This window comes from Pezoporus occidentalis, unplaced genomic scaffold (genome assembly GCF_034315485.1).
Source record: "Pezoporus occidentalis ecotype Australia unplaced genomic scaffold, CSIRO_AGI_Poc_V1 ctg201, whole genome shotgun sequence".
Classification (NCBI taxonomy): domain Eukaryota; kingdom Metazoa; phylum Chordata; class Aves; order Psittaciformes; family Psittacidae; genus Pezoporus; species Pezoporus occidentalis.
The window spans coordinates 1,155,191-1,168,041 of NW_026913868.1; the positions used below are offsets into that span (position 1 = coordinate 1,155,191).

General features: G+C 50.6%; 1 protein-coding gene across 1 annotated transcript; it reads left to right on the plus strand.

The window, feature by feature from the left end:
• Window positions 1–453: 453 nt before the first annotated feature.
• Window positions 454–12,560, plus strand: LOC134163612 (angiopoietin-related protein 7-like). Its single transcript, XM_062618633.1, has 6 exons — window positions 454–873; window positions 5,248–5,470; window positions 6,945–7,082; window positions 8,459–8,675; window positions 10,070–10,265; window positions 10,703–12,560. Exons 1-6 carry the CDS (start codon window positions 454–456, stop codon window positions 10,847–10,849), a joined length of 1,341 nt encoding a protein of 446 aa, XP_062474617.1. The 3' UTR covers window positions 10,850–12,560.
• The last annotated feature ends 291 nt before the right edge of the window (window positions 12,561–12,851 follow it).

Consider the following 12,851-nt stretch of genomic DNA (forward strand, 5'->3'; position numbering starts at 1 on the left):
GGGGAGGGTTGGTTGTTTATCCTTCCTCTCCATCATCCATCTCCTTGCTTTGATTCTCATTTCAGGGAGCAGCAGCATAGTGGAATGCCTTGTTTGCAGGAGCCAGCTCCTTCCCATGCACGGTCCTGCATGGGCAGTAAGCCCTTCCCGAAGGGCTGACCATCCCCAGCCAGACCTTAACACCCTCCAAGCCAACCGGCAGCTCTGCAGGAGGGGAAAACGTGGAGCCTGACCAGGAGAGCGGAGTAGCTCCCATTGGAACTGATCCTGGCTTGGGACTGAGGAGGATGCTCTACGGGGACAGGCAGCTCCTTTGCCTTCAGTCCTCGGCTCTAGAATCCCTACTGATTCCCTTATAGCTACAACCTCACCCGCTACCTCTCAGCAGACCTGATGTTATGCCCTGGGGACTGCCGCCGTTCTCCCCAACACTGTTTGATGATGAGACACGGTATGTCCCCCTTGGGGACCATCCTCCCCTGCCTGACGGAGGCCTGTCCCAGCACCAGCTCTGCCAGGGCAGCTTTGCTGTCCCTCATCTTCGTGGCCACGCTGAGCAGCCCCTCGCTGCAGAAATCCCTGCCTGCGGCGTACAGAGACCACGAGAGTCCCCAGGATGGCACGGGCCTGATCCAGTGCGGGGAGTACAGCAACCAGGTGCTGCCCAACGGCCGCTGTAAGATCGTGGCCACGCTGCCGCAGGGGGACGAGCAGCGGTGCCCGGATTTGTTCCGTTGCACCGACGAGGTGTCCTACTGGCTCCATGAGAATGAGGAGCGCAAGCAGCAGATCCTGGAGCTGCGGGAGCTGATTTCAGAGCTACAGGAGGAGCTGAGGAACCACCGGCACCGCATCAAAGCCCTTGAGCTCCAGGTAAAGGGCTGCCCCTCGCAGACTCCCGTCCCTGTAAGTCCCTCCCCTTGGTTCCTTCCAGCTCCCAGCAGTTTGCAGGGTGAAGACGCCCGGTGAAGCATATGGTATTGCTCTGACCACAGGCTGGGATATCTGTTAAACCCAGCTGCTCCTGGCTCAGGAGCCTTCCAGGGCTGACCTTTCTTAACATCAGCCACAAACCCCTCAGTCTGTCTCTGTGCTGTCTCCTCCACCTCCAAGCCTGCCTGGGGTTGCTGATCCATCCCATTGCCCATAACAGTATCCCAGATTACACGTGGAGTTTCAGGTGCTCAGTGAAGGACCACATCTTAGACAGCAACAGCTGAGCAGGAGAATCCCTGACCTCCAGCCCATGGTACCATTCCTGCTGTGTCCTTTCTGAGGCTCATCCCACCCCAGCTCCATTCACCAGCCCCACAGCCTAAGGTTAAGGATCTTCACAATACTTCTGATTGCTAGGTTTAAGAAATGGGGAGAACAAAGGCTGTGTCGATGACGGACATGGCCTTGACCATCTGTGTGTGATGGACATGGCTGCATGGGCAGCACACACCGGCTGTGTGATGGGCACGGACTTGACCATCTTGGTTTTGTCCACAGGACACAAGAGGCAAGTTTTTCATTGTAAGAACAATCAGACATTGGAATAATCTCCCTAGGGAAGTGGTTAGGTTTTGGCTGGACGAGGTGCTGGCCCATTTAGTCTAGGTCATGCTTTGCCTGGAAAAGTTGGACCAGATCATCCTTGAGGTCCCCTCCAATCTGGGATTCTGTGATGCTGTGATTTTATGACAAGTTACTCTCAAGGGTGCTGGAGTGTGCCAAGCTGTGTGAGCCGCACCATGAAGCAGCTCTGAAGGAGATGGGGCTGCTGTAGGTGTTGCTGGGCTCCTCACCAGCAGCGGGGAGCAGAGGGATGCAGGATGCACTCAGGTGTCCCAGAGCAGCCAGGTCCCACGTCCTACCTGAAGGTCTCCAAGTAGTTTATACCTGGGGGGACAGTACCAGCAACATCTGCACCACCAAGATACTGCCCCACTCAGAAAGGGGACATCCTCTGAGAGCATCTGTAGAGCATTCCAGACTTTGACCAGAAAAGGCCCTGAGCAAATGGATCCAGCTTGGAAATTGTCCCTGTTTTCTGCAGGGGGGTGGGATGAAGGCCTCCAGCCATTCCTTCCAACCTCAGTTTTTTGCCATGAGTCTAAAATCAAAGGGATGGGAGGCCCAGAATCATAGAATCCCAGAATGGTTTGGGTTGGAAGGGACCTTAAAGCTCACCCAGTTCCAACCCCCTGCCATGGGCAGGGACACATTCCACTAGACCAGGTCACCCCAGGCTCTGTTCAAAATCAGGAGAGTTTAGCTGAGAAGTAAGTGTGCCTCATCACCCTCCAAGCACTGGATAGTGGGGGAAACAAGAAGAAAAGTTCCATGCTGCAAAGGCTGCTGTAGCTGAATGGAGGAACCCAGAGGCAATAGCAGAGCTGCTTTCCTCTGCTCCCCGCCAGTGTTGGGATTCTCCCACAAGGAGTTTACCTGCGGTGTTGCTCATTTCCCCATGCCTGTGCCCAGCCCAGGAAGCTGCTTTCCTCCTGCATGCCTGTATCTCCACCGCTGTGTCAGCCTGGGCAGATCTCCTCCCACTGAGGAGCTGTTGCTCCCTTAATCCGCCTTCATCAATCAGCCTCCGGCTGCTGCTGCTTGGTATCCCTGGGGTTTGCCATCAGTATATCTGTGGAGCTCAGCGTGGGCTTGTCTGTCCAAGCGGAGACATCTCTCTGAGCTCAGCATCCCTTTCTGAACTGAGTGAGAGCAACAGGCTCTTCCAGGTCACAGCTCCTCCCGGGCTTATGGGGACACCAAATTGGGCCAGGCAGGTTGCCCCCATCTCTGCCATGCTTCCCTTCTTCCAGTGCAATTCAGGGAGCATAAGGAACCCCCTCACCCAGCCCTCCCTGTGCATTGCCAGTCCTATTTATTGCATTTGCATGGCTGGGGTATGCACAGAGCAGGACCCTGAGGTGCAAAACCACAGCCCTGGTCCCACCAGTGCAGGGGGATGCAGGGAAGGGAGCAGCACCAGGTCGCTGTCGTGGTGGTCTGGCTGTGCTGGCTTTAATCAGCAGCAGGAATAAAGGAAAGGTATCAACTGTGGAGGAGGGGACTGTCTGGGAGAGCTCATCATGGGATTTACTTGGAGAGCTGATGTGTGGGTGAAGGAGCTGGAAGGAGCCTGTGTCAGTCACAGCTCACAGAGCAGGTCAGGGGGGACATGGCTGATTTATGGTAGAGCTGGAGACATTGCAGTCCTGAAAAGGAAAGCACCGTGGCGTTGCATGCTGTAATTCCCTCTTCCCTGCCTATCTAGCTGCTCTGGATTTCGGGATACAGGCAGGCTGAATGGGCTTTCAGCAGGGCCACACAGATGATGCTCAAGCAGCATTGGGAAAGATATAGAGTTTCTGTTAGTTGCTGGTACAATGACCCAGCAGTGGTGATGCCATCTCCTGGGAACAGCAATCTGAGATGTGTTCCGGCAGGAATGGGGACTGAGGTGTGAGCTGAGTCCTGGGAGCAGCTGAAAGGGAACAAAACATACTTTGGGATGCAAACCCTCCAGTGGAAGGAAATCCCTGTCCCTCGGCAGCCCCATGGCAGTTTTGCCTGTAGGGATGATTCAAGTGCCGAATCTCTTGCTCCCAGGGATATTCAATAAGCTGCATGCTTGCACAGACATCTAATAATCCAGATTTGCCCCTGGTGCTGTGACATAGAAAATAAACAAGCTCACTTCTTTCCAGGGTCTTGGGGTGGTTTGTGAGCTCCAGGCAGTGACAGCGAGTGGGTGATGGAGGAAGAGATGATGCACTCGGGACAGAAAAGAGCAGTGCTGGTGGAGAACCAGCACCCCTGCACTGCAGATGGGGGTCTGGGGTTGCCAGACCCGCACAGGATGGATTGGGGAGCACGGGGTAGAGCTGTTGCATTGCCCAGGGGAGGGAAGGGGGGTTCCCAGGCTGCTGTGGGATTTTGGAGGTGCTGTTTAAGGCCTGTTCTGCCATCTAATGGACAGGGAGCACTGAGCAAGGCAGGAGAGTGTGTCTGCAGTGAGTGGCGGGGCGTGTTTGCAGAATCATAGAATTGTAGAATCCTAGACTGATTTGGGTTGGAAGGAGCCATAAAGCTCATCCAGTCTCAACCCCTGCCATGGGCAGGGACACCTTCCACTAGACCACGTTGCTCCAAGCCACTCCAACCTGGCCTTGAACACTGCCAGGGATGGGGCAGCCACAGCTTCTCTGGGCACCCTGGGCCAGGGCCTCAGCACCCTCACAGGGAAGAACTTCTGCCTAAGATCTCATCTCAATCTCCCCTCTGTCAGGTTAAAGCCATTCCCCCTTGTCCTGTCCCTACAGGCCCTTGTCCAAAGCCCCTCTCCAGATTTCTTATCAGCCCCTTTAGGCACTGGAAGCTGCTCTAAGGTCTCTGTGGAGCCTTCTCTTCTCCAGGCTGAACAAGCCCAGCTCTCTCAGCCTGTCTCCATAGCAGAGGTGCTCCAGCCCTCGCAGCATCTTCATGGCCTCTGGTCTTGCTATGATTCCACATCCTTCTTATATTGGTGGCCCCAGAGCTGGACTCAGTGCTGTGAGCGCTGGCAGGGCTCGGGGTGCCCTTCTCCTGGTATGAGCTAAGGGCATCTCCAGCCAGCTTTTGAGTATTTTATATTTGATTAGAGACTGGTTGTCCTAAAAACAAGCAGCAACAGGGTCACGAAAGGCGTTGGGGTCCCGCATCACATCCCCTCCTTGCATAGCATGGGTGTTGTCACTGCTGTTTTACAGGACACCAGCTGATGCCCAGAGAGCAGGAGATGGCTCATATTGCAACATGTTGAGAAGCTGTGGAGCTCCTTGCAATGTTATAAAATATAATATGATTCAAAAGGAGATTGGATAACTTTTTGGAAGGAAAACCCAGCTGTGGTGCATTGCTAAACACTTCCATGTTCTTCCAGGCTGCCTCCATGTTGCAACAGGTTGCAGACTGAAGGGTGTTTGTATATCCTATATGTTTGCCTTGTTCTTGCAGCTTGCCTGTGCATGCCCTGCCTGCACCAGAGCCTGGGAACATTGAGCTACTTATGGTTCCCATGATGGGCTGGGGGCTGGTATGGGGATGGGGATGAGGATGAGGGTGCAGGCACCATCCTTGGGGTCTTTTATCTCTGCTGATGCATGCAGCAAGTGCTCCTCTGTCCTCTTGCTCCCCTGACTGCCCATCTCCATGAGGTCCTGGGGCCACGACGGTCCCCAGGCATCTCCCACATGGCACCTTTCTCCCTAACCACAGCACGAGGAGGCATCCAGCCGGAACCACAGCCTGGTTCAGCGGGTGCAGGACCTGGAGCATCGGTACAGCGAGACCAGCACCCTGCAGCACATCCAGGCCACGCTGCTCTACGACATGCAGGCACAGATTAACAACATTTCTGTCCTGACTGACTGGGCCTGTCGCAACCCCACCTGCCTGGGTCCTGCCGAGATGAGGCTGCAGGAGGAGATGCACCATCCAGGTGACGGGGAGCTGCTGGGATGGATGGGATGGGATACTTCATCCTCTCTCACGGGTAGTGAAGGAAAAGGCTGTGGGGAAACTGCTTTAAATCTCCTTTGCATTGGCCAGGAGTCTGATCTCACCCAACCTGCCTTCCCAGGAGGGCTCCTCAGAGCAATGGACACCTCTAGGGATGGCTTCCATGCTGTCTAGGAGATGGGTCCTGTCCCTCAGTGCCTCCTTTTTGTCTCTATGGGTAGTGTAAAATGCTCGCAAGGACCTGCTTGGGCTCTGGCAACCAGGCTGGCATTGTTCCCACCATCACCCCACTGCAGTCAGCTGCATGAGCTTTCCTCACAGACTCAGGGACTGTTTGTCATCCGAAAAAACACACAAAACATAAACAATTTTTTTTTCCTTCAAAAATCACAGCATGAAATTAGGGTTTTAATAAAACTCTATGACTTTGAAAAAAAGCAACAAACCTCTTTTCTGTTATTACTCACACTTTTCTTTAATGAATGCATTTAGATTTTTGCCAGGATTTGGGCTGTTTTCCTCAGAGGGGTTCCCATGCCAAGATTGAACAGGGCCACAGGCTAGCCAGCCTCTGCAAAGCTCAGCCTGGAGGTGCTAGCAGGGAAACTGAGTTGCTTTCACAACCTGTTCATGGTTGTGGGTCCATGGCAAAGGGTGGTGGTCTTTGAGAAGACAAAACTAGATGAGCCAGTCTGGTCCCCATGCCCCAGATCCCGTGTCTAGGAGGTGCATTGGAGAAGGATGAGTTGATACTTTTCCAGCATATTTTTCCAGCCCTTGAGGCTGGAATTCAGGTTGAGGGACAGAACTTTTTCCATATATTGAATCTAAATCTCCCCTCTCCAGCTTTCTTGTCAGCCCCTTTAGGCACTGGAAGCTGCTCTAAGGTCTCTCCGGAGCCTTCTCTTCTCCAGGCTGACCAAGACCAGCTCTCTCAGCCTGTCTCCATAGCAGGGGTGCTCCAGCCCTCTGATCATATCCCGATTAAAAACCTCTTTAGATTCACCAGAATGGTTTTGATCCCCTTCCCTTGTAAGACAGAACCCAGGTTTGCATTACAGCAGCAGTTTAGGAGAGGGAAAGCCACCTGCTTTTGTCTGCACTGACCATTGCTGGAGAACCAGCCTATTCTTTATCAGTGTAGAAGACCTTTAAGGTGTGAGATACCATCTAATTTGAGCCTTGAGAAACTCATATAATTTCTGTGTTGCCATTAACAAAAGAGTTGAACCAAAGACCATTCTCCAGCCCCAGCAGAGCTCAGCTAAGGAACCTTATCACTGATCACTACCCTCAGACACGAAGCCAGTGTGCTTCGGAGGTTTTCAGCTCCAGAAGAAGGTCTAAATCCAGGATTATTTGACTGACTGCATGAACACTGTGCTGGCTTTTGTTGTGTGCCCCTTCTTCCATGCCATGCACTAAACACTGCGTTTCTCTGCTTCCTTTCCTAGAGGTGAGGCACGGCAGGAACTGCCCCATAGATTGTGCCTCAGTTTACTACAATGGGCTGCGGCGGTCTGGTGTCTACAGCATCATGCCCATAGTCGGAGGGATGCCTATTGAAGTGCTGTGTGAGATGGACACTGAAGGTACTCCTGGCGGCACCGACAGCATCTTCCAGCAGAGCTTTGGGTGGGATTTGTCAAACCTGAGAGTTGTGTCTCATATCTGAGTTATTCTGAGGCTACCTTATAGTCAGTGGGAGCAGAAGGGCTCTTCTCCAAGGACAGAGGACTTGTTCTCTCTGCTGGATATAGAAAGGGTTTGGGTGAATTGCTCAAACTAGACATTATGGCTAGAATTCGGTTGCCTGAATGCAGGTGTTCAGTGGTCTTTAGGATGTCCTCATGCATCCAAGATATTTGCACTGCACTAGTGGACATGACACAGGGCTTAGGGGAAAATAATCCCTTGTGGGGTAGCAGCTGCTCACTGGGGGTATCTGGAGCATCTCTGCGTAGTTGAAAGCTATGTGTGGGCAATCACCAGTTGTAACTGTGCTGGAGTGAGGAGGAGGGACATAAATGCTCTCCCACATTTCTTTTGTAAACGAGGGTGCAGGTGCCTTCTCTGACCCTTTCTGTCTAAATATTCATATGGAGACAGTCCTGTCATCACAAGGCACAAACTTACTAACAAAATTAGTGTGCAACACTTCAGTTTTGGAGGAACAATGTCAATCAGCAAGGAAATGGGGCAGTTCCTTGCCCCATGGATCTACTCCGGTCTGGATGGATGTGTTCATCCACACACCCTATTCTGGGGGAAGGGGTTCAGCTCCCTACATGTAGGCATCTTGCCTGTTGGGGGATCTACAGGTGAACACAGCCTTGGTCATTAAGAAACAGGCTGTTCAAACAATGTGGCCTCTGTTATGTCATCTCTATTATTTGCCTGACCATCAACACAATCTTGGACACTGTAGAGTGACAGGCTGTACAAACAGCAAATAGAAAGATGGTCCCAATTCTCAGTCTCCCCCCCAGCTTACAATATTGGAATAAAATGAGAGGAGAGAGTAATTTGGACAGATGGGAGAGCAGATGGAGACAGTGAGACAATACTGGGAGAGCTCGTGTGCTCGTGTGCCTCTGTGGTGCTGCAGGAACAGTACATAATAATCTCCAAACTCCAGGATCTCTGGTTTGTTCCAGGCCCAAAACATTTGCCTCCTGAGAACTACCAGCTCCCTCTCATCTAAAAGCACCTTAAAATCTGAGGCAGTCAAAGTGGAACATCATTATGAACCAGTGTGGGAGAGGTGGGAGCACTTTTCTATGACCTTTTATCCCTGTGCAATAACCAACACTATTTTGCCACTTGGTGGGATGCGGCATTACCTTGTTGAGCTGCAGATGGATCCTTCTAAGGTGGTCACCTCTAGATGACATCACTAAGGAGTCTGTCTGGGACCCCGTGGATGCTCCCTGGATGCTCCCAGCTTACATTATGTCTCTCCTGGCAGGTGGGGGCTGGACAGTCATCCAGAGGCGTCAGGATGGCTCAGTTGATTTCAACCGGACCTGGAACGAGTACAAGGAGGGCTTTGGGGACCTCAATGGCGAGTTCTGGCTGGGCAATGAGAACATCCACAAGATGACAAACCAAGGGGACTACTCTCTTCGCATCGACCTTGAGGACTGGAACAGCAAGCACAAACATGCCTTCTACCAGGCCTTCAGGTAGAAAGTGGGGTGTCAGTCCCTGTTTCTCATAGTTCAACTGGTTCAGTGTTGGGAGACCTTGAGGCATGGGAACCCCTTTGAGGTCAGAGTGACACTGTCTAGAATATATTTCAGACTGAGCCCAGGCTGTTTATCCTTTCTTTCCCACCGGGATTTGACCATCAATTTCTGCTGTGTAAGCTAGGGAATGTTCAGTGTCATTCAGCCCTGGCCAGCATCCCTAGGGGAAGGGAGCTGCAGGACGCAATGGACAGTCCCTAGTTGCTATGGGATATGATTTTTTTGTCAAAAATTATTGATCTCTATGTCAAAACCAGGATTTTGAGTCCTTGCTGGGCAGGCCCTCCTGCATCTCCCTGTTTTAGTCATGTTTTGTTTTTTACCCTCTCCATTCATGGCTTTTGCTTGCTGGGCCTGATGTAATGTCTTATAGCATTTATAGCCCTTCCCCTCCACTGGTGTTTTATTTATCCATATTACACCAGTCACACCCTTTCTTAATCAGAGGTGACCAGATCTGTCTACACTGTCCCAAATGAACTCCTTCCCTGTCTCTACTGGAAATGCTTGTGGGAGTAATCCACCACAGGAGGATGTTCAAGGGAAGCACTGAACTTTAGATACATTGAAAGCCTGAGGTCTTTGAATAGACCCCAAAACTGCTGGAAGAAAATATCATAGAATCATCATGGAATCACAGAATGGTTTGGGTTGAAAGGGACCTTAAAGTTCATCCAGTTCCAACCCCTGCCACAGGCAGGGACACCTTCCACTAGACCAGGTTGCTCCAAGCCCCGTCCAACCTGGCCTTGAGCACTGCCAGGGATGGGGCAGCCACAGCTTCTCTGGGCACCCTGTGCCAGGGCCTCACCACCCTCACAGGGAAGAACTTGATTTAAATCCCAATTTCCTAAGTGTGCATTAGAGCATCCCCCAGGAGCAAATGTGTGCTCTGAATGGCCATCCTGATTTTTCTCATCAGATGTCATGTGCAATGGCATTGACCTTCAGTCTTTGTTAACCCAGGGAGAGATTACTCATTAGCTCCATTTAGGTGAAGAGCAGGATACTTGTTATGTGGAGAGGAGGCAGTGCTGTGTAATTAGAGGGACTGCCTTGCCAAAGCTGCTGCAGTCCTTTATTGTGGTTTTAGAGTCACAGCCTGCCTGGTTCAGCCCTATAACAAGTGCCTTGAGTCATGACAAAATCATGCACATCCCATTGAAGGGAAAACCACACAATCTTGGGCTTTTAGAGTGATGAATCATAGCAGGGAGGCTGGCCAGAGCAGCAAGATGATTGCTAGGTGTCCACACCAGGAATGCAACAACCAGGTTGGAAAGGAGACTCAAACACTCCCTATTGAACAGTTCCACCTTTGTTGCTTGCAGCATTGAGGACGAGGCAAACTATTACCGCCTGCATGTGGATGGGTTCAGCGGGACAGTGGAGGATTCGTTTGCCTGGTACCACAACAAGAGGAGCTTCAGCACACCCGACACAGGGAGCATCTGTGCTGAGATTTCCCATGGAGGCTGGTGGTACCACCAGTGCTTTTTCTCCAACCTCAATGGGGTGTACTACAAGGTAAGGTGGAGGAATGAGGATGCAGATGTCAGCACATGAGATCCAGGGCTGGGAGGAGGCTGCTGGTCCTCACAGTCCAGCAGTCCTTCCTGGATTGCCTTGCTGTCCAGGGAGGGAACAAAATGAGTGCTGGGCACCAAGGCAGCCTGGCTTTTTCTGTGTCACGGGTCAGGTACAAGTATTGTGACATCTCTGCACACTGAGGATGGGGCTGCATGGTGGAAACTTGTGGTACAGGTGACCCATACTGAGATGGATGGATGCCAGCTCCATTGGGACCATTTGGAAAATGCTAGGTTTTACGTGCTGTTTTCACCATAGTGTCATTAAGCTCTTTGCTCCAGTGTTTCAGAGCAATTGTTTTTCTGATGCTCCCTTCCTGATGACACTTCCGTGTGTTTCCCATACCTGACCATCCTTCTTCCTCTGCACCACAGGGCGGCCGATACTCCATTAAAAATCGCAAGGCCCTGGGGCCGGATGGTATCGTGTGGTACTCATGGAAGGACACAGACTACTACTCCCTGAGGAAGGTGGTGATGATGATTCGACCGCGCACTTTCCGACCTCACCTCTCCCCGTGAAGGAACCTGGGGTGTTCATTTCTCTTTGCATTGAACGCTGGGGATAGAGAGCTGGGAATAGTTTGCTGTGAGCAAAAACTGATGCTGGAGAACCTGGAGGGACCATGTCACCATGCCTCTTGCTGCCTGTTTGCCTTTGAGAGGATTGAACCAGCAGCAGAGGGGTCAAGACCCTCAACAAGCATTTGGGTGGTAAAAGCTCTCCTAAAAATGTGGAGGTAACTGCTGAGAAAGGCTTTACAAAGACAAGCATTTGACTTGCCGTTTCACTGGGTAGCAGCAGTCCTTGACAGGCTTGGGCATCCCCAAGGCTTGAGACTAAATCTGATGGAGTGATGATGGACTGAGGCTGAACCTTAAGCTGAAGGGAGATGCTGAGTGCTCTGGCCACCAACCCAATGGTATTTTAGAAAGGAGCAAAGAACCAACAATTCTGTATGTGTTTTCCACATGGGATGTGATAAACCAGTTACTGTGCTGTAAGGTGGGACTTTCTGGTGCTGGCAGAGTTTCTTTGTTCACATCACCGAGTACGTATTTGAAGGTCCACCACTGCAGGGATGTGCTAGGGTGCTGAGATGGCCCTGGGGAAAGCCAGGAAATCCAGCATGCATCACCCAGGAAGAGTGTCACAAGCAAATGAGGAGAAAGGTGTGCAGTGACCCTCACCTTGTCTGGCAGAGATTGTGTTACACATGTGGACATGAGCTAGCTGCAGTAATAATACTCAAAATGAAAAGATTTCCAACTTTTCCATTCCATTTTCACCTTTATGTCCTTTCTCTGGCAAAGAACTTGGAACCAATTTTGTATACACCCTAAAAGTGGTCTACAGGAATGATTAGACATGATTTTAAGTCTTTTTTTACTGCCTTACAGTGGATAAAGAAAAGTCATTGTTGCTGTCTTTACATTTCCACTTGTAGTTGCAGTGAGAGACCCTCCTTTTTTCCTGACTTTGCCTCTTTGCAGTTATCAAGAGATGGAGGCTGGGACTTGGCCTCAGCCCTTACTGTGTTTGATGATGGATATTTAATTAGATTCTCTTTTTCCTGTTTCATGTGCACAGATGAGTTCAAAGAGGGTTCAGCAAAGGGGAAAAGCAGATGTATTGTAGACAAAGGACTGTTCCTCTCAAAAACCTGCCTCCCAACTGATGCTCTGCTCACTCCTTGATGGTTTCTGTAGCTTTTTTACACTATTCTGGACTATATTTTTCCTGGAACTTCATTTTTCCTGGGCAAATGAAGCAGAAAAGTTACCTTCCAAGCATCCTACAGACTAACATCTGTAACATAATGAAACAGCATCATTTGTCTTTCCCTCTGCTGGGTTTGTCTTGGTAGTCTTCCTTAGGGGATGTTCCTAAGACACGTCTGATGATGTTTGGGAATTGCAATGGGCTGGCCTACATGCGGTTGTACCATTATGCATCATGAACATCTGGGCACTACCAGCAGTGGGAGGAGAGCTTTATTGGCTCATGGCATATGCATCTCTAATATAATGCCTTTGTTTCATGACCTGACCTTCCCTCTTTGGACTGCAGGTGTTCAAAAGGCCATGATGTCCCCTGGTTAAGCAATCCTCTACTAAGACACTGATAAATCACTTGAATAAGCAACAACCTAATTAATTAATGTTATCATTATTAATCTACAGTCTGATTTTGCACATTATTGAACACAATGATAAAGGTATTGCAAATCTTATGAATTGCATGCTACTGTTGCTGTATTACTTTACTATCCTTCCCTCTCCACATCTGTTCATACCAGGGTGCAAATGTCTCCCTTTTTAACCTTCGTGCTAAACCTTTTGTACATAGCCCTGATGGAGAGTCTAGCAGGTTGTCCAAGGGTATCCCATGTAGCTGAGTACTCAGGTCAGAGTCACCACTGTCTGTAGGCATTCATCCTCCATCTACTGAAAGATCCCATTCTCCCGTGTTCCTTACCCAGTTCCATAACTTATTCCTCTTTTTTTCTCTATTTCTACTTTA

Excerpts from the sequence above, each read along its gene's own strand:
- LOC134163612 (XM_062618633.1), top strand. The coding sequence starts at position 454 with ATGTCCCCCTTGGGGACCATCCTCCCCTGCCTGACGGAGGCCTGTCCC. Across the intron at positions 7,083-8,458 it reads GTGTGAGATGGACACTGAAG|GTGGGGGCTGGACAGTCATC; the intron begins GTACTCCTGGCG and ends CTCTCCTGGCAG. Across the intron at positions 10,266-10,702 it reads TCAATGGGGTGTACTACAAG|GGCGGCCGATACTCCATTAA; the intron begins GTAAGGTGGAGG and ends TCTGCACCACAG.